The sequence below is a fragment of the Fukomys damarensis genome, unplaced genomic scaffold, assembly GCF_012274545.1.
Source record: "Fukomys damarensis isolate Sample0158 unplaced genomic scaffold, DMR_v1.0_HiC HiC_scaffold_24, whole genome shotgun sequence".
In the NCBI taxonomy this organism is placed as follows: Eukaryota; Metazoa; Chordata; class Mammalia; order Rodentia; family Bathyergidae; genus Fukomys; species Fukomys damarensis.
Window position 1 is genome coordinate 4,135,968 of NW_022900936.1, and position 20,486 is coordinate 4,156,453.

The 20,486-nt window shown below is 53.8% G+C and overlaps 1 protein-coding gene across 3 annotated transcripts in view; it reads left to right on the plus strand.

The window, feature by feature from the left end:
• Positions 1-20,486, plus strand: part of Pknox1 (PBX/knotted 1 homeobox 1) — a 28,013-nt gene extending 7,527 nt beyond the window's left edge. For 2 of the 3 annotated variants that reach the window (XM_010636504.3, XM_010636505.3), the window contains 8 exons: positions 2,035-2,206; positions 3,792-3,962; positions 6,630-6,729; positions 8,102-8,199; positions 11,417-11,545; positions 14,273-14,349; positions 16,554-16,726; positions 18,228-20,486. In XM_010636504.3, the coding sequence (XP_010634806.1) occupies positions 2,035-2,206; positions 3,792-3,962; positions 6,630-6,729; positions 8,102-8,199; positions 11,417-11,545; positions 14,273-14,349; positions 16,554-16,726; positions 18,228-18,439 (1,132 nt within the window). In that variant the 3' untranslated portion in view covers positions 18,440-20,486. The remainder of the gene's footprint in view (positions 1-2,034; positions 2,207-3,791; positions 3,963-6,629; positions 6,730-8,101; positions 8,200-11,416; positions 11,546-14,272; positions 14,350-16,553; positions 16,727-18,227) is intronic. The other variant, XM_019209362.2, reaches the window with a different exon arrangement.

Below are 20,486 nucleotides of genomic sequence, written 5' to 3' on the forward strand. Positions count from 1 at the left end.
TTTTGGTACCGAGTGTTGAACTCGAGCTCTTGCACTTGTGAGGCAGGCAGCAGAAACACTGAGCCAAATCCCCAGCCTGAAAAATTACATTCAGATTTAAACTTTGATGTTTTTTTTTTTTTTTAATTTAGGTACCAGTGATTGAATTTGGAGCGTTGCACTTGCGAGGCAGGCAGGTGGTGGAACCACTGAGCTAAATCCCCAGCGCTGTAAAAATTTTAATGAACACTGTAAGCAAAAACCAGCTAGTAGAGCGCTCATGTTCCTGCATAAGAGCGCTTAGTGCCAGGCGTGGTGGTGCACACCTTTAATCCCAGGTCTTGGGAGGCTGAGGCAGGAGGATCGCTGCCACTTTGAGTCCAAGCTGGGCTACATAGTGGTTCAAGGTCAGCCAGAACTACATAGCAAAAACCTATCTCAGAAAAACAAGAGAAAAAGAGAACTTAACATCATAAAGGTTTCACTTTGCCTGAGCTAATTTATAAATTTAAGGCAGTAGCATCTAAGTCCAATAGAACTGAAAACAATATATATAATTTATATAATATATAAGCAATAAAATCTATAATATACAATTTAATGATTTATTAGTAAACTATCCACATATAATATATTGTAATATATTTAATACATTATATACACCATGATAATGAAACATTTGTATGTATTTATAACTGATTTATTAATAATACATGATCGATATATAATTAAAATGATTCTAAACTTCATCTGGTGGAAAACATACAAGATAACTAATTTTTAAAAGAAGAACAATTTAGGCCAGGCCTGGATTTAGCTCACTGGTTCCACTGCCTGCCTTGTAAGCGCAAGGTCCTGAGTTTGATCCCGGGTACCAAAAAAATAAAATAAAAAGAAAGAATGAACGATGTGAATAAGGTCCCACCAAAAGTTTTGTTTTGCTTTTTAAAACCTTACCACCTTGAAAAGAGGAGGAACTGGAAGGAACACTCACCTCTCAGCTGCAGTGGTCAAGTCCTTCCGCACCAGGACATTTAAACAACCCCCAGGCAGTCACTTAATTAGCACGGTGTTCCTGCAGGAACGCACAGGTTGAAATACATGAGGCCCTGTTCCGACCCAAGGCCTTTAAGCCAGCGCTAGCAGGGCACCCACGCAGTCCTGCCCCCTGCCCTGTTCGTGTGACACTTGGAAGTACAAGGCAGACCCGGAACCATGTGTGTGCAGTGTCCTCTGAAGAGGGTACGACTGAATTTAGGGCCAGGGAGGAAGGCAGACGGGACGTGTGGTGCCCCCGCGGGTCTCTGCTGGACCTGTGGGGCCTGAGTTCTCTCCAGGAAGCATGTGCTCATCTTCTGTGTTCACACCCCTTGGGATAACTAATTAAAAAGAAAAACGGGACGAGCCACATGTCGCTGAGAATGTGGAGCAGTTAGAACCCTCACGTGCTGCTGATGGGGAGGGGAGAGGGCCCTTCGTCAAGCGGTCTGGCGGCTCCTCAGAAAACTACACGCAGAGTTCCATTTGACCCAGAGCCTTTTCTGCCTCGCATGTGCCCGGAGAAATGACAGCACACTCCCATGGCGCTTGGCACACGGTTGTTTGGAGCAGCACTGTGCAGAACAGCTGAACGGTAGATGCGGTCCAGGTGTCCACCAGTTGATGGCTTGTCCTCCTCACTGCGGCGCTTACCTCCACCGTAAGGGAAGGAAGGATCCATGGCTCACCCTTGGTGAGGCGTGAAGGCCACATATACAGTTCCTTTTACGTGAAAAAATGTCTGGAACAGATGACAGAGAAGCGGCTTCCTGGTGGCTGGGCTGGGGGAGAAGTGGCGGTAACTGTAGTGGGTACAGACTGCCTTTGAAAATGACAGTGCCCTCAAGTTGGAACAGATCTCGAATATGCTAAAAAAGAAATTGAATTTTACCACTTTACATGGTGAGCTGTGTTACATATGAATTAGAGCCCAAACCAGCCGCTCTAAAACCCTGTGCCAAGGTGTGCGCGTGGAGGTGGAGTATGTACCTTTGTTCTTTATCCTTTCCTCCCCAGGCATCCCCTGTTTCCATTATTAGCTTTGTTGTTTGAAAAATGTGAGCAGTCCACGCAAGGCTCAGAAGGCACGACTTCTGCCAGTTTTGATGTGGACATTGAGAACTTCGTCAGGAAGCAAGAGAAGGAAGGAAAACCCTTCTTCTGTGAAGATCCAGAAACTGACAACTTAGTGAGTAAATGTTTCACGTTTATGTTTTATTTTCATAACTTAAAATCTGTTCCTGAACTTCTGCACTTGTATTTAGAACTCCAGACTGCTTGTTGTTGCTCTAAAGGGTGTGACTGCTCATCCGTCACCTTAGCGCACCAGCAGAGGTTCCTGGGTGCACAGTGGGAGCAGGGTGGGAGGCGTGGCCTCGGGCGCTGAGTCTGGTCCCTGCCCCTTGCTCTCTGGTGCGGTTCCCTGCTCTGCTTCCTGGCCTCCACAAACTCAGCAGCTTTGCCTCTTCTGCTCTGATACTTCTGCCTTGGAGCCAGCAGGCCATGGACTGAATCCTCTTTAAATGTAAGCCAAATTAAACCTCTCCTTTAAGTTGTGGATGTGGAGTATGGTATCCCAGCAATAGAAAAGCTGACTGATTCAACGGGAGAATTGTATGATTATAAAATAACCTGCACTCTCCAGAGGAAGTGGAGAGCTTGTGGGGCTCGCACGATGGGCCTGTTAAAGCCAGCCATGCCCTGCGGCAGGCGTGTGGCACCAGCAGCCTTTGGCGTGTGCCCACTCTCTCCTCCCCCCAGAGGACACCCGGTGTCTGTCCCCTGCTCAGACTTGGCTGACAGACCTGGCCCCAGGTGCCATTGCTGGGTGTCTCTGAGTGCGCCCTTGGGGCTTAGCAGCAGAGTCTTTGCAAATTTCTTTTTTGCTAATAAATTGCCAGGTGTTTGCTTTTTAAAGCCTGCTGTGTACGCATCCTGACTGCCTGCAGCCATGTAGGTGTGCTGTCTGACCAAGTCTGTCTCCTGTCTCTGGAGTGAGACGCACAGTGTCTGTTTTAGGGTGAGAGTCAGAAGCCCTCTCTCCCCCAAGGCTGTGTCTTGCTTCTACCCCTCTGTTGGCCTTGTGTGGCCTGGCTCCATGAGGGAACCGGCATCCTTCACTCCCCGCCAGGCTGCAGGGACCAGCGTTCTGCCTGGCATGGGGACTGGCAGAGCTCACTGCTCCGTAATCCCTGTTGCCAGCCGGTGGTTCCCCCATTGCATGGACACATAGGCATTGCCTGGCATGGAGGCCACAGGCGGAGGGGAGCTCGGACTTGGTTTCCAGGCAGGCTGGCTTGTGTGATGGCCTCCTCACTGGGGTTAGTGATCTGCCATCCTACAGATTACTGCAAACCTCAGTGACCTCACAGAAAGATATAAAATGTTTACAGAAATGGTTAGAGAAAAGGGCTAGTCGGGGTTCTTAGCCTTGACACGAACCAAAAAGGGCAGAGTTAACAAATTGAGCTCCAGCAAAGCAAGAGCCCTTCGGGGGTCCCTGCTTACAGACGTGGAGGAGGAGAGAGTGAGGGTAGGAGACCAGCCGTGCCACAAATCAGTGGAGGGCCCGGCTGTGGCCAGGCTGGCACTGGGCTCCTGAGTTCTCTGCACACGGAGCCACCCAGGGCCCAGTGTGTTGGTGCCGGGCAGTCACCTGCTGTGACTTCCCATCTGTTACCAGCACTGGGGACGTTTCCATGTGGGAACTGGGCACCAGCTGGAGTGTGAATACTGTCCTCTTCTCCTTAAGTCTTTGTTTTCTGTGCTTCCAGATGGTAAAAGCAATCCAGGTGTTGCGCATTCATCTTCTTGAGCTGGAGAAAGTCAATGAGCTCTGCAAGGATTTCTGCAGCCGGTACATCGCTTGTCTGAAGACAAAGATGAACAGTGAGACCCTGCTGAGCGGCGAGCCTGGGAGCCCGTACTCGCCCGTGCAGTCCCAGGTACCCACCCCTAGTGCCCTGCGCGGCCATGCGACTCTGCCCGTGCACCTGAGCCCAGCGGCAACGTCCGAAGCGTGGGGCCAGCTTGCTGGCTGCCCTGCCCGGCCAGTGTGGGGACGGCCTAGGCCCTGTGCACAGCGAGGCTGAGCCCTCCATCTGCCGCAGGCCCGGTGGCCCAGCCCACGTCTCTGGAGGGTCAGGTGCTGATCGTTTCACTTCTTCTTGAGAACGAAACGCAGGTACACATAGGATGCTCAAAACCAGACACATAGTGTTCAGAAGTTGGTAAAATGTACACGGCACGAACCTTACCGTGGAGCTGTGTTTCTCTGTAGCCGTCCTTAAGGTATAATTCGTTCACACTCTTGCGCAGATTGCCACCCTGTCTCCAGAGCGCTCCCCCGCATCGCACTCTCTCCCGGCCCCGCACTGACACCCACCGTTCCGCTGTCCTCCTTATGGAGGGAGGAGGGCGGCACTGCCCTTCTGCCCTGGCTCATTCCCCATAGGCCTTCTCCCTGCAGACTGGCGTCCCGGGAACCCGCGTTGTTCTTCGCTGTGGTTCTGCTTGCGCCTCCCGTAGTTCATTGTCGGCCTGGCCCTGGCCCTGGCCCTGGCCCGCCCTCCGCATGTCATCGTTAGGAGAAACATCTGCTCCTGTCTTCTACCCATTTTCTAATTTGATGTTTTTTAAATGCTGAGCTTTGAGAGTTCTTTCCCCAGAACAAAACACACTAGTCCTGTGCAAGCAGGGGATATCCCTTTCTGACCCATGCCTTTTTGGTTCATTTTCTTCCTCTGTGTGCCCACTGTTAGCGCGAAGAGTGTGAGAGCAGACTTCTCACCTTGCTCCCAGACCCGGGGGTCTTTCCAGCTCCAGCTCTGCCTGCCCTAGAGGGGTCTCCTCGATGCTGTTGTCTGGTTGAGGACACTTCCCTGGGCTGCTGTTTTTCTGAGAGTTTTTATTATGTTGAATTTGTCAGGTGCTTTCCCTGCATCAGTTAGTATGAGGGTGGGATTATCCTTCTTTGACTGGTTAATATGGGAGATTACATGAATTGATTGGAAAAATCGAGTATTGAACTAGCCTTGCACTCCTGGAATAAAATCTGTCAGGGCACATAATTCTGAAGTGTGCTTGCTGATATTTCGTCAGGTATTTTGTGTCTGTATTCATGAGGGATATCGGTGTGTAGTGGTGTGTAGTGGTGTGTGTGTGTGTGTGTGTGTGGTGCTGGGGGTTGAACGCAGGGCCTCTGCACGAGCTACATTCCCAGCCCTTATTTTGAGACAGGCTCTCGTTAAGTTGCTGAATTGCCCAGGCTGGTCCTCAACTCATGGTATTCTGCCTCGGCCTCCCACAGTTGGGAATGTAGACGTGTCCCACCACGCCTGGCTCAGCTTTGGGTTTGTCTGGCTTTGCTGTGGACTGGGGAGTGTTTCCTTGTCTTCTGTTTTCTAGCAGCCATTGTAGAAGAGCTGTTTAATCTTAAGATGTTTGATAGAATGCCCCAGGAAGACTGCACATACATGTGGAGTTCTTTTTTTTTTCGGAGTTTTACATTATAATTTCCTTCACAGTGGCAGGGCTAGATGGGTAAGATGACGGTTGGCTTGGGGCCACTGGCTCCTCCAGATGCAGAGCTGTTCCTTTCCTTCCTGACCTCTGGCGTCTGCAGGGCCTGCGCTGATTGCCTGTTTCTTCCTGAAATTGGGAATCTGTCTTCTCTCTCTTTTTTGTCAGGCTTACCAGCAGCTTGTTTGCTTTGATCTTTTTAGTAAACTCACCGTTTGCCTCATTGATTTTTGTTTTTTGTTTTTCTTTTCAATTTTGTTGGTTTCTGCTCAGAAATTTATTATTTTCTCCTATCTGGTTGCTTTGAGCTCGTTTCCTGGGCTCCTGAGTGGGAGTCGGGAGTATGAATCTGATGGTGTAGCTTCTGCTGTGACCAGATTAACGTGGCAAACCTGAAGGGTGTCTTGCCAAGCCTACACGTTCACAGTGCTGCTGCCCTCAGACAGTTGCCTGACGATGGCATCCACTGATGTTCTTTTCCTGCTCAGACGTCTGGGCACAGGCTGTGTACCGGGCTCCATGTCGGGTGTCTTTTCTCCCTGCCAGCCCCAGCCTGGCTATCACAGCGAGCGGATGACGCTGCCCATTCAGGGTCACCCTCGGCTAGGCGATTTCTGATGTGCTGTTTACAGATGTTTCCGAGAGCGCTCTCACACGTCAGGGCCCTTGCTGTGGGCCCAGCCATGGCCCTCCCACGGGGAACGCCTTTGGCCCCGTCCCTCCCAGTTGCCTCCACGCCTGGGGCACACTCTTCTCAGTGCAGAGAGTTGCTTGGTGGCCAGCTCCGGTGTCTGAGGGAAAGGCTGGGATCCGATGGCAGAGCCTTCCTGGTCACCTGGCTCCTGAGCATGTGGGGCATGGCAGTGAGAGGGAAGGTGGCCTGCGGGAGCTGGGCAGATGGTCCTGTTAGACCGCCTCCCTCCCGTTCCCCACGTGTGCTTGCTTTCCCAAGGCCGCACCCTTGGGTTCGCTCCCAGCCTGGGCCTCCCTTTGCTTTGCCAGTGATGTCATGGTGCCACCACTTTGAGGTTTCAGACACAGCTTTCCCGTCTTCTGCTAATGCCCACGATGTGTGTGTGTTCCACGCCCAGCAGATCCAGAGCGCCATCACGGGCACCCTCAGCCCACAAGGAATCGTGGTGCCGGCATCTGCCCTGCAACAGGGAAATGTCACCATGGCGACAGTGGCAGGTATGGACACGGGAAAACCACACTTTCTGCATGAGCATTAGCAGGAAATAGGCCTGTTTGTATATGAGCAAGTACATAAGCATGATTTTCTAATTTTTTAATTTTTCTACATTTCACATTATTTCAATTAATGCCAATTTCTGACTACTAGAATCCAAGGTCTTTGAATGTCTGCTTATTAATTCTCACCAAATATATTACGCAAATTATGTTTTCCTACCAAAAGTATATTAGAAAGAAAACAGGTTTTATGTAGAAGTTAAAAATATGCTACAGAGCTGGATGTGGTAGTGCACACCTGTAATCCCAGCAATCAGGAGGCTGAGGCAGGAGGATCACCATGAGTTTGAGGTCAGCCTGGGCTACATAGTGAGTTCAAGACCAACCTGAACTACATGGTGAGACACCCTGTCTCAAAGAAAACAAAAGGGGGGGTGCTGGGGATTTAGCTCAGCAGTTCAGTGGCCTGCCTTGCAAGCGCAAGGACCGGAGTTCAATCCCCGGTACCAAAAAAAAAAAAAAGACCAATTATGATGTTTCAAGTAACATAGTTTTTAATTGTGCTTTTAGCAGCACCTGGAAATTCCTGTTGTATTATAAATTAATGACACAGCCCTAAGCCCTAATCTTACTGTTACTGTACAGCAAAATCCATGACCACAATGGGACAGAGTCTAGCATTCCCTGGTATGTGTATGATATTGTGAATGCAAAATGTCACAAAAATGGAACAGGGCCAGGTGTGGTAGCACACGCCTGTAATCCCGGCATTCAGGAGGTTGAAGCAGGAGGATTCCCATGAGTTCAAGGCCAGTTTGGACTCCATAGTGAGTTTAAGGTCAGCCTGAGCTACGCAGCTTCAGAAAATGGAACAGGGAATGTAGGGAGAGGCAGAGATTTACACTAAAAAACTCACGGTGTAGTTAAAGGGAGCCTCATGGAAAAAGAAAGCACTGCTGATCAAAAAGTATAAGGGCAGGGCTGGGGATGTAGCTCAGTGGTATAGCTCAGTGGTTTCACTATGTAGCTCAGGCCGGCCTCAGATTTGCAGTGATCCTCTTCCCTCAGCCTCCAGAGCACCAGGATTACAGGCGTGCGCTTCCACACCGAACAGCATGTGCTGATTATAGGAAAAAGTAAAAGTCAGAGGCAAGCAAATGGCCAGGTTCCCCGGAAGCCACCTGGGCTCTGAGGAGCCTAGCCGGGCAGCCTGGTGAGTCTGTGACAACTTACAGTGACAAGTGGACTTGAAGTGATTTAGAAGTTCATGGAGTTGGAGGTTATTCCTTCCCTAAGTATGTATCAAGAAGAATGGTTTTAAATCATCAGAACTTAAAAGTGGTTTTGTTTAAACCATCTTTTCCCTTTTGAGGTGGCACCGTGTACCAGCCTGTCACAGTTGTCACTCCGCAAGGCCAAGTGGTCACCCAGGCCTTATCTCCCGGGACAATCAGGATCCAGAACTCGCAGGTGCGTGTGCCTCCCTGGAAGGGCGTGGGGTGCTGCCCCAAGGCTCGGCTCCTCTGCGTGATGGTCACCTGTCTCTTGGAGCCAACTCTAGGTTGTTGTAGAAAATTTACAAAATGTGGGAAAGTCTGAAGGGGCAGGAAGCTCACTCATGGCAGGAAAGGCCAGCTGTGTGTGTGACTGCTCTGTGTGGCCACTGAGGTGTCGGGGACGGCAGGCCTGCCCCACTTCCACAGAAAGCTCTCGGGCCGTGCTGTGCCTGTGATGTGTCAGGGCGCTTCCTGTGGTGCAGACCGTGAGAGTCTGCGGGGATTCCTGGGCCCACCTCTTGGCCCTTCTGCTTCTCACAAGCCAGGCAGCTGCACATGCCGCAGGACAGAGCAGAGGGGCCTGCTGTTACTGTGTCCCCAGGCTGTGCTGCCCCCACCTGTGCCTCCGTGTGAAGTGAGAAGGCCAGATCGGCTGGGCCTCCAGGCCTCTGGGAATTCAGAGCACACATATGTCCACTGGGAGCTAGGTTTACATCAGATGGACTGGGTGAAGTTGTCATTTTAAGGGCGTTAATTTATTTTTTTGTTAGGTCAGATGTTTCCCCATCTGTATGGAGAACTCCGGGCGCCCAGCATTAAGGTTGTGGGTGTCTAGGATTCAGACACACTTCCAAACAGGCATTCCATGGGTGGGCAGTCTGGGTGCCCCCTGGGTTCCGTGATTCGAGTGGACAGAGTCCGCTAAAGGGGCAGGATGGGCGGGGCTTCGCTGACCAGGCCCAGGCCCAGGCCCAGGCCCACGAAGAGCAAGGTGCGCCCTGCCTCGCGGACCCATTCTCCAGCCAGCCTCCTCTGCCTGCAGCTCCACTGGGACTGTACCAGGGAAGCCAGGTCTGGTGAAAAGAGTTCCCTGGTGTCAAGCTGTGCTCTTTCAGAGGAAAACACTTCCAAGCCAAATTCCTGCTAACACAGTAGGAGTTCATGTCTTGTTCAAGAAGAAAAGTTTCCGGCTGGGCATGTAGCTTAGAGTGGCGGAGTGCTTGCCTAGAAAGTACACGGGCCTGAAGTGCTCTACTCACCTGAATGCTTTAGAAACAAAGGATGGAGCTGGGTGTGGTGGTGCAGACCTGTGATCCCAGCCGTGTGATAGGAGGCAGGAGGGTTGCAGTTTCAAGGCTAGCCTGGACAACTTAGCAAGACCCTGTCCCAAAACACAAATTAAAAAAGAAGAGAGGCTGTAGCTCATTGTTAGAGTGCTTGCGTAGCACATGTAAGGCCCTGCGTTCAACCCCCAGCACTGTTAGAAAATATAAACAGAGGGCCGTGGATTTAGCTCAGTGGCACCATGCCTGCCTTGCAAGTGCAAGGTCCTGAGTTTGATCCCTGGTGCCAAAAAAGAAACAAAAACATAAACAGAATCCACTAAAAAAATGTACACACACTTTAGCAGTTCACTGTGCTAATGTCTGCCGGCAAATGTCCACCACTTTGACCTTGTGTAATTGTAGAGGCTGAAGATATCTTGTGTTCAACTCAGTCTCAGAAAATTTAGCATTAAGACATCTGTACAAGTTTTTTTCTCTCCTGATGTATATGCTTTCAGGGCAGACTCTGTATATAATAAATACATATATATACATATATATATATGTATATATACCCATATTACATGTATGGTGCTATTACAGCTATTTGGGCTGCTGTGGGCTCTTTTCCTCTTTGGGGTCAAAGTTTGGGTTCTTGTGTTCCAACAGTTGAGGTAACTTACCAATGAGAGATACCGTTTTGTGTCAGAAACTTTCAGTGGTTTTGTTCAGGAGGTCAGTGACTACAGCCAGGATTTTCCCAGAAGGGCAGCCTTGGTGGCAAAAGTAGCAGCCGTGGTGGCCGTCATGAATAAGCCTGGGACCCTGCCCACCCTGCTGTGCACTGTCCGCCGCACGGGGCTTCCTGCCTGGGTTCAGCTTGTCACGGGCTGGGGCTTATGGTCTCTACCTGCGTGAGATGTTAGTGCACCTGCCACTGTTCCGGGAGGGAGCTGCTGCCCGTTCACACAGGCAGGAGCAGGCTGGATTTGGGCGCTGTCTTCCTGGGGCTTCTTCACTCTATACCTAATGATGTAGCCACTGCAAACCGCTCACAAACTTAGTTTCAGCGAGGTTCCGCGGCACACACCTGTTGTCTCAGCTCCTTGGGTGCTAAGGGAGGAGGGCTGTGAGTTCGAGGCCAGCCTGCGGAACACAACACGCCCCAATATCCCTCTGCCCCTCCTAAGTAAGGCAGGGTTCCCACGGCTCCTACCCCAAGATCAGTGTGTATGTCGAGGCCCAAGGGACCCAGGGAAGCACTTGCTTGGGCTTCACACATTCCCGCTGGCTCAGACCTCCCACCGGTGGTGCTGGCATGGCCGTCTCATTGGGCAGCTTGTGCCACTGGGTGGGACTGTGCTGTGCATGCTTGGACTGCCATGGTCTGGAGCCACCTGGCCGTGAGACCTACAATTTACGGCCCTGTCATGAACCTGTTGAGCCATTCCTTGTCACCATATCACAGAGGACACAGGGGAAGAGGTACCAGCACGAGGTGCAGGGAAGGGCTTGGTTTCCTCCCTCTCAGGAGTGCTGCTCTCCACTATCTGCAGGTGTGAGAGGCCCGAAGCTCCCAAGCCTGTCCTGTGAGATTTTATTTGTTTGGTTGGTATTGAGACGGAGTCTCGCTTTGTAGTTCAGGCTGGTCTTGAACTCACTGTGTGGCTCAGGCTGGCGTCAAACCAATGGTGATCCTCCTGCCTCATCTTCCCAAGTGCTGGGATTGTAGATGTGCACTGCCACATGTCCTGTGTGGTTTGTGGAGGCTCCATTACTTGGCACAGCAGACAGTGTAAGCTTCCACTCTTCCCCGCGAGAGGTTGGAGCTGAAAGTCCCACCGGGTCCCTGCTGGTACTGGCCCCATCCTCAAACCACCTGGGTGCCGCCAGCCAGCAGTCAGCTCACGGCACCCAGAAGGGCATCACTCAGCCCTCGGGGCTCCAGGGACTTCCGGAGCCTCCTGCCAGGCAGTGGGGGTAGAGAGGACGCATCTCTCACGGTAGCACACAACCTCAAACTCTTGGTCTGCAGAGGTCCCAGTGTCGCCACCATGAAATCTTTGGTCATTTTGTCTGTCTGCACTGTAGGCTGGGACGTGCCATGAGTTCCTCTTACTAACCGTGTTTTCTCTTACGGAAAAGCTCCAGCTGCAGTTGAATCAGGACCTCAGCCTCCTGCACCAGGATGATGGCTCATCCAAGAACAAGAGGGGCGTCCTGCCCAAGCACGCCACCAACGTCATGCGGTCCTGGCTCTTCCAGCACATAGGGGTAAGGACGCATGGGCGCCCTGAGCACCCTCAGAGCACCTTTTTCCTGACTTAATCAGCATGGAGAATGTATTTACGCATCTAAGAGGCTGGTTCCAAGCATTACCGTTTTGTTGCGGATCCACAGTGGGTTGAGTGTGGGCCAGGGGCGGGTGTCTCAATTACTTTCTCCTTGCTGAGACAAAATACCTGACACCCAGAGTTAAAGGGGAAAGGTTAAGTTACCTTAGAGATTGTAGAGGTTCAGTCCATAGTCAGCTGGCTCCAAGGCAGAGCGGTGTGGCCGAGGGGCATCACAGAGGAGAAACAGTCCATGGCAGGGCAGGGAGATGGCCAGCAGCAAACAGCAGCAGCAGCAGCCTGCCTCGCCCTGCTGTCCCATCCATGCCTTAGGATTGGGGCCACCCACACCCAGGTGGGATGCCCTTAAACCCAGCATCACTCCCTCAGTCCACAGTCACACACCCCAGTGTGGCCACCTCAGCGCATGAGGTTTGGGGTGCACGTAGATACATGCTATAGCAGCGCTTCGACAGATGCTGTGACGGTTCGTATCTGATGTCCTGCAAAGCCTCGTGTGCTCAGAGGTGAGGTCTTCCAGAAGGGACTGGATCACAGGGCACTGCAGCAGGCCTGGTGTTGGGAGGTAGGGCCTGGTGGGAAGAGGGGTGTCACTGGGGACTTGTCCTGAGAAGGGTGTGTGGCCCGCTATGCTTGCTAACCATTGTGCTGTGTGTGAGCAGCTCTCCTTACCTGCCCCTGTGCCAGGCTGTGAGCCTGATTAGCCTCTTCTTCCTTAAGTGGTGGGTACCAGCAATGGGGGAAGTCAGACAGACAGACAGACAGACAGACAGCTTCTGGAAACAAACTGCAAGCCCCCCCACCCGAAGGAAGCCAGCGAGGCTCATGCTGCCCGTGTGTGAAGGGAGGGGTTTGTGGTGCAGGGGCTGAGGAAGGATGCTTGCTGCCCACCGGCCTCGGTGTGTCTGCACAGGAGTGGTGTTGCACTGCGGACAAGGGGTCAGGGTGCAGACCTGGCTGCCCAGGGCCACAGGGACCCAGGGACCTCCCTGACACTGCCAGGGAGTGCGGGCGAGTGATGGGAAGCAAGCCGTGCAGCGGGGCAGCGCTCGTGGCCTGGCCCACCTGTGGCCTTCCCTCTAGGTGTCCTGGATGTTGCTGGTCTGTGTGCAGGAAGCACTGAGCTGCTCCCACGGCGTTTGTACTTTGTTGTTCGGGACAAGTTTTGAGTGACTTGCGGGAGCTGAGCTTGGTCACGGCCCTCCTGCTTCAGCCTCCAGGCGGCTGGGATTGCAGGTGTGCACCACCGCGCCTGTGCTTTAGGATTTAGCCATTTCTAAGCTGAGGAGCCTCCTGCTGAAGATCTGTGAGGAGGACGCGGTCTGTCCCTTCCTGCCCTCCTTTCCTGGCGAGGCCGCCTCTGTGCAGTTTGCCAAACACCCTCAGGCGGCATTGGCTGCTGTCTGCTCAGGTTTCTGGCCCCACTTCCATCTTGTTAGCCTTCTAAAGGGCGGGAAAGGTATTTATCACCCAGCCGTGAGCTCAGGGCGCAACTGGTTTGTCAGAGGAGCCGCAAGTGTGAGAAATGCAGCCTGGAGTCGGGCTGCGCTGCGCTGTGGCATTTCCGGTCGTGCTTGTGTTTAGCTTCATGCGAGACCAACTCCCGTGCGCCTGGTGTGTGAGCACCTGGGGTCCAAGTAAGGGACTCCGGGCACCCAGTTTATAGTCATGTCTCCTGTCTCCACGAGAAGGGTTAGCACGGTGGAGGGACACGGTTCTCTGCTGGGAATTCTGGTATTTACTTCTGTATTGAATTCTGGTTTTTCTTTTCTATTATTTTTTAACCTGGAGGGGAGAGCTGCGGATCAAACCCAGGACCCTGCATGTGCTGGGCAAGCTCTTGACCCTGAGTTGTACCCTTAGCCCTCAGCGCTGCCCGTCTTTCTCAGTGAAGCGCTTGGTCCTGCACGGCGGAGGGGCAGTGTAGCAGCCTCTCCACCCTAGCGCAGGCTTGGTCCTTTCCTGCCCCCATGACTGAGTCCGCTACCCATCACGGTGCATGCCTGCCATCGCATTATTCACACACTGGAGGAAGGGTTGGAAGCTCCCATCTGCCCGCTGTCCGCCTGGTGGGCCTGTTGCTGTCGGCCACTCGCCTTAGGGCCGACAGAGGAGAGGAGCAGAGGAAGGGCCGAGGTCCACAGTCCCTCTTGGGGCCTGGGGTGTGCGAGTCCCACCCTGCAGACCACAGGCAGCGGGAGGACACTTGCACCACTCCTCAGTGTGGGTGACAAGCGCGCCACCTGCTGTGTGCAGGTCCCGAGGCGCAGGGGTCAGCAGCACCTGTCTCCAGGGGTGACGCAGGAGCCCGGAGTGCACACGCTGTGTGCAGAGGCGTCTGGCCTGCAGACCCCGCTTGTCCCCGGAAGGGCTGCAGCCACTAGGTCATGAACAGACCCCAGGCGAACTGACGCCCGCTGGGCCTCTTGGCCTGCTGCTGTTGCTGTCACTGGAGCCCTGTGCCTGCACTGCCCAGCTGCTGCAGCTCTGGTCTCAGCCCGAGGAGAAGTGCCTCATGCTCTCCTGGGCACTGTTGAGAGATGCCAGTATTTCCTAGTGCTCATTTGTATGCTGATATTTCACTTAGATAATATTGGTTTCCTGCTTAAAAACCAACGTCCGTGGTGACCCTCCTTTTTGTTTTCAGCACCCTTACCCAACGGAGGACGAGAAGAAGCAGATCGCTGCTCAGACAAACCTGACACTACTCCAAGTCAACAACTGGTAAGGCGTCCGCTCTCCGAGCCTGTGTCTGAGGCGGTGTGTGTGGCCTGCTCAGGCTGCTGTCGGTGGCAGACACTGAGGGCCAGCTGTGCATGTCTTCCCGAGGGCTCCCACCCACGGCACAACAAAGCCCTCCACGGCGTCACTTCGCCAGGCCCACGCCCTTCAGACGGGGCTGTCTTAGTGGATGGCCTCTGTGGACATCTGTGGTGGCAGCGAGTGTCCCACACGCGTGGACCCTCTGCTCTGCCTGAGGAACTTAGTGCCTGTTAGTGCACTTGGGGATGCTGTCCCTCTGCTGTCTGTCACTAGGGGACGTCCAGGGGTACATCTGTATTTAGGTCAAAACATCCTCTTCGGGTTCTGGGGTCACATGTTTTTGTGGATGTGTGGTCCTTGGCCGCGCCTTCTCCCCCATGAGAGCTGCCACTGTCAAGGGCAGGGGGCAGCTCCATTTGGGTAGTGAGTCCTTTGTCTCCTTTTCATTATGGTTGAGGGGCAGGCAGCAACTTCCACTTAACAGAATCAGCAGGTATAAAGAAACCACAGCGCCACTACTTGTATGCATTGTTACCTTTTTATTTTAGCTCTGCTGAAATGCAAACTTGAGTGAAGTCTGCCTACCTGTGCGCTCCCGGGTGTGGCATTCAGTGTTTCTGTTGCCTTGCATTCACTCAGCCTGTTATTTCTCACTTGGGTAGCAGCAGTGGACTGTACTGCCTGGGTTACCTCCTCTGAAACCTTTTCCATAGAGTGCGTTTCCGGCATGCATCTTTGCCCTGCAGTGAGCCCTTCTCGGTGATCTTGTGTGGGCCTGTGTCGAAGCTGCGGGGGTCAGAAGAGGACTGGTTGGTTGCTCAGTTGACTGGGGCACAAGTGTCAGAGGGCCCGGCCATCCTGGGCGGGCGTTGCGGCTCACTGCAAGTCCTCCTCCGGGTTTTCCATCCACACTTCCTCCTGCTCCCCAGCTTGCTCCTGTCAGGTTCACGCAGTTGTCTTATCTAGAAGGCGGTTTTAAGTTTTTAAATTAGCAGTATAACTTTTTGAATTCGAAGTTTTCTGAAATCCTTTAATATTTGTAGCTATTCTCACTTTCTGTGACTCTTTCCTTATTTCTTTCTCTCTCTCCCTCTCTGCTTTTGAGGCAGGGTTTTGCTATGTCCCTAGACCCTCCTGCCCCAGCTTCCTGGGTAGCAGACTTAGAGGTAGCCCCAGCTCTTGCTTCTGTGTTGATAGAGATACTGTCTGATGGCTGAGACATCCAGCCCTCGCCTGGCCTCCCCCGCAGTGGTGTGGGTAAGGAGGAGGCAGCAGGAGGGCTGAGGTGCAGCCGTGGGTCCTCCGTGCTGCCCATGTGTTCTGTGCTGCAGGACCGTCCTCACCCCGGCAGAGCTCTGGCGAGTCCAGCCACTGTTAGCTTATGTCCTCAGTGCTTCTCGTCTGCAGTGAAGTCGCCTGGCCGTGGGGCGTGGAGCAGGGACGGCAGGGGCCATGCAGGTGGCACCAGCAGGGTGGGCTGGGGGAGAACCGACCCGACCCGACCCGACCCTACAGCGGCCAAACCGGCTCCCCTGCTCTTGCTGCATTATGGAAGCCGTGTCCCTCCTGCCTTGCTGACTCGTACTTCAGTTGGTCTCTTTCTAGGTGCGTCTGGGCTGAGGGGACAGAGCGGCCCAGGCATCGTCACTGCCCAACACAGCTGCTGTGGGAGCCGGGGACCAGGACAGGTGGCCAGCCCAGGACTCAGTCTAACAAGGGCAGCGGCCTGTGGAGCGGATGCCACTCTTCCCCAGGTCCTGCTGTCCATGGGCGCCGCAGCCAGAGGCACAGCTGTGCTGCAGGGCCGGGCACAGGGAGCCTCCCTCGGCTGCAGCTTTCCTCCTTAGAGAAAACACTGTCAGGCGTCCAGATCCGTGTCGTGATCTGTTTGTGTGCGCATCTAGCTCGCACACAGCGCGTGAGGTGAGGCGAGAGAAGCAACACAGAAGGGCCACGGAAGGGTGGGCGCTCACTTCAGGCTATTGTTAAACAGTGGGCCTGGCTTTGTAGTCAGGTGGTGGCTGTGCTGTCCACCCCTGAAGCAGTAGCTGTGGAGCAGACAGAGGCTGCCTGCGAGGATGCCTGCTCCTGCAGAGCGGCTGTGGGCCCTGACAGCGTCTGCAGGAAGCTCATTCTGGCCTCACTTTCCCTTTGTCCACACGCAGGTTCATCAATGCTAGAAGACGAATTCTGCAGCCGATGTTGGATTCTAGTTGTTCAGAGACCCCGAAGACGAAGAAGAAAACTGCTCAGAACAGGCCAGTGCAGAGGTTTTGGCCGGACTCCATCGCATCGGGAGTGGCCCAGGCACCGCCCAGTGAGCTCGCCATGTCCGAAGGTGCGGGGCGGGGCTGTGTGGGCTCCTTGTGGGTGGTAAAGGGCGCTGCCGGGTGCCGAGCCCAGGAGTGTCCGTGTCTGTCCTGTTTGCAGCTCAGTCCGGCTTCTCCCCGCAGCGCCTGGCGTCCATGCCCGTCTCACGTGTTGGTTATCCCGTTGGCTCCGCCCTTTGCCTGTCAGCACCTGCCATTCTCATGTGTTTGTTTCATGAGCCTCTTTCTGCTTCCATGAGCTTTTCGAATTTTGAATTGGTCTGTGGCCTTTGTTGTTTTAACGTAAGGTCTCCTCTGCTGCCCAGGCTGGCCTCGAACTCCTGGGCTCCAGTGATCCTTCTGCCTCGGCCTCCCCAGTAGCTGGGAGGACAGATGCACACCACTGTGCTCGGCTGTGTGCATATGTTGTGTGTGCACGTGTGTACATAGATTTAAATGTTACCTGGCTGTGCTTGCTCTTCCTCACATGGCAGTATGCAGTTACTGAGCAGGAGAGTCTTGGGCCCCCTTTTCTTTTTGTGGTGGTACAGATAGAGCCCGGAGCCTCGTGCATGCCAGGCAAGTGCTGCACCCCGAGTTCTGCTCCTGCCCAGTTTTCCTGGAGATCTGTTATCTGGCCCACCCAGCCTCCCAGGCCTTTCCGGGGTGGCATTGGCCATGTGTAGGTGTTGGCCATGTACACTGCTCCCGAGGCTCTGCTCGGTTTACCTGTGTTTGAGCTTGGACAGTGCTGTTCCTCTCCTGCCTCCTCCTCACTCATTGCCTCTGCAGTGCTATTCTTGCATAAACCCCAGGTAGCCTGTTTTTCATCTTAGGCATTGTACTTTTCATCTTCCCAGAAGTCCTGTTTGAGCTTTTTATATTTTCCATGAGTCTGCTAGGTTTTCAACACACAAACACGGTTGCAGTGGCTGTTTTGATGTCTGTCTGGTAGGTCTTACATCTCTGTTTTTCTGTTTTCTCTTTTGATCCAATAAATAATAGGTCGATTTCCCAGGCCACATGCCCTGGGGCAGTGGGCTTACAGGGAGAAAAGGTGTATTTTGGTCTGTGATGCTAGCCCAGATCAGGTGCCCAATGCCGCAGTGCTCTGGCAGGAGGGCGCATCCTGGTGGGGAGCGCGTGTGTGGGTGGAGCGGAGAGGCCAGGTCCCACAGACCCCTCCGAGGCCCTGGTGTCAGTCCCATCTCTTCCTCTTTCTCCTCCACCTGGGACCGCACCTTTCACACCCAGCTGGCAGGGTGTGTGGCAAGGTTGGCCGAGCCTTTCCGGTCCGCCTTCCTCGACCTTCCTAAGTTTCTCCCTGTTCCTTGCGTGTCCCTCTGGGGCGTCTTTCTCATTCTCCCTCCCTGCTCTTTGCTGTCCTGATCTCGGCTGAGACCGGCTTCCAGTCCGGTCCTTGTCAGCGGCACATGGGGGAAGCACGTGCAGGAGCCCCCGGAGCCCTGAGGTGGCCAGGCCCCGGCGCCCGCGTCCCTGGCTCCCGTGACGCCCCGTGCCCCATTGCAGGTGCCGTCGTGACCATCACCGCACCCGTGAACATGAATGTGGACAGCCTGCAGTCCCTGTCCTCGGATGGGGCCACCCTGGCCGTGCAGCAGGTGATGATGGCGGGCCAGAGCGAGGACGAGTCCGTGGACAGCGCGGAGGAGGACGGCGCTGCCCTGGCGCCCACCCACATGGGTGGGCTGGTGCTGGAGAACAGCGAGTCGCTGCAGTAGGGGCCGCCGAGCCCGCCGCTTTTACAGTTTGCACAGCAAACATTTTACACAGTTTTATTTCTAAGATGTTTTATATGTAGATATAGAGAAGTGCACTTTTGTATTTCATAGTCGGCTTAAAAACGGCGTCTTTGCCGGTGCAGCGAGTTCTTTCCAGTGTGCGCGTGCGGGTTTTTAAAGAGATCCCTTAGGGGCTAACGATCCGGCGGTGCTGAGTGACCCTCACCTGAGTCCCTGATTAGGTTAAGAATAGTGCTGCCGTTTTCTAATAAATTATGCAGTTTTAATCGAGTCCTGTAGCTTGCAGCAGATGTCGGAGGCTGCTGTGTCGGTGTCGCCGCGGACAGGAGCAGCTGCCTGGAGGCTGCGGCGAGGCGGCCTGCTGCGGACTGCAAGTGGTGGCGCCTTGAGCTCCGGCCACCACGGTGCGCCTTGGTTCCCTCATGGTCAGCGAGCCTGTTTCATGTGCTATATATAAAAAGAAACTCCTATTTTTACCTTGCTGGAATTATTGGATAAAAAGCTATTTTTATAAATTCGTTATGAATTGGATGATGACTATATTGAGGATAAAATTTCTAGAGAAGAGACGATACAGCCTGCATTTCCATTTGGGATGTTCCGAGTTGCCCAAATTAGAGACCCTGCCCACACCGGCTATTGTTCCGCGGTCTCCTGCTCTCCGGGGTGGTTTGCCTTCATTTCGGAAAGAAACAGCGACCTAGTTGGATTCGGACGTCTCCAAATTTCTGTGTCTGCACAGTGCCTGTGTTGCATTTTACGCATGGTCTGCGGTACCTGAGATTGTGCTCGAAGCACTTGGGGTCAGGGAGGCAGAGGGAGCCAGGGGCTGGCCGAAGCCCCGCCACACCTACTCTAGTCTAATTTACATTTGCCCTGTTTCAGGGTCGCCTCCCTGTGCTATCTTAAGTTTTTCAGTCGGAACATGTTATGCACAGAATGTTTATCGTGCACGAGTACAGTGTTTCTGCCCCCCTGGCTGGAGCGGGGGTGATTCACACACCACACTGTGTCACGTGATTGGCGGACGTGCATGAAGTCGCAGCGGCCAGCTGAGGTGCCGGTGCCATGACAGTGACCCTGCCCGGCGGTCACCTCACACGCACTTGCCCTCCTGTTGAGTGTTGTTGCTTCAGGGTTCCCCAAGCGCTCCGCACTCACTGGGTCACCCGAAATTTGGAATAATTTGGAGACTTCGTTTACTGGTGACAGACTTCTAGAGGAGGGTGGGCTTTCTTTTCTTTGGTTTTGGTTTGTTTTCATTCACTCAGGAGCAGATCTTTTCCTCAGAGAGAAAACCAGACACCTGCCTCATGCAGCCCATCTCGGTCTCACCGTGGACAGGGCCCTGCAGTCCCGCTGACAGAGGACAGAGGGCGTGGCCCAGCTCCGAGGCTCGGCAACTCTGACCGGCATAGACCAGGTTACACCAGGGTGTTGGCAGCAGACAGATTGTTTTCCTGTAACCGATAACCCCAGTGTGTGATTCAGGGAGTACATCCCGGGCATCCTGGTGGGCAGACTTCCTTAAACCCATCTCATCTCTTGGAGAGAGAATAACGTTTTCAATCAGCCCCCACATAAGTTATTTATAAATAGTTTTCAATATTTTAATTCAGGTCTGCATAAGCCTCAAAGATCATTTTAATTTTATTTAAATGCCAACTTTGTCGGACCTGGGGAGCCCCAGCTGCCCCTTGCCCAGCCAGCTGCTCGAGGGCAGCGCGGGGAAGAGATAGATGCAGGGACTGCGCTCTCCTGGGAGGCATCGTGTGGCCAGGGAAGACCCGGCTGCTGTGGGCTGCCCTGGCTGGGCCGCGAGACGTGAGACGCAGCTGCCTTCTGCTTTGCCAACTTCGGGGGAGGGAGATACAGACGGCCTGGGGGCCCCGGGCCGAGCCAGCGCAGCTGCTGCACCGCCTGCTTGTCGTCTGCGTGCGGGGCAGAAGCGCCTGTGCCTGGCCCTGTGGGGAGATGGAAGCGCGGCCTGCGTGCACTCCGTTTTCCGTTGGCCGTTTTCCACGCG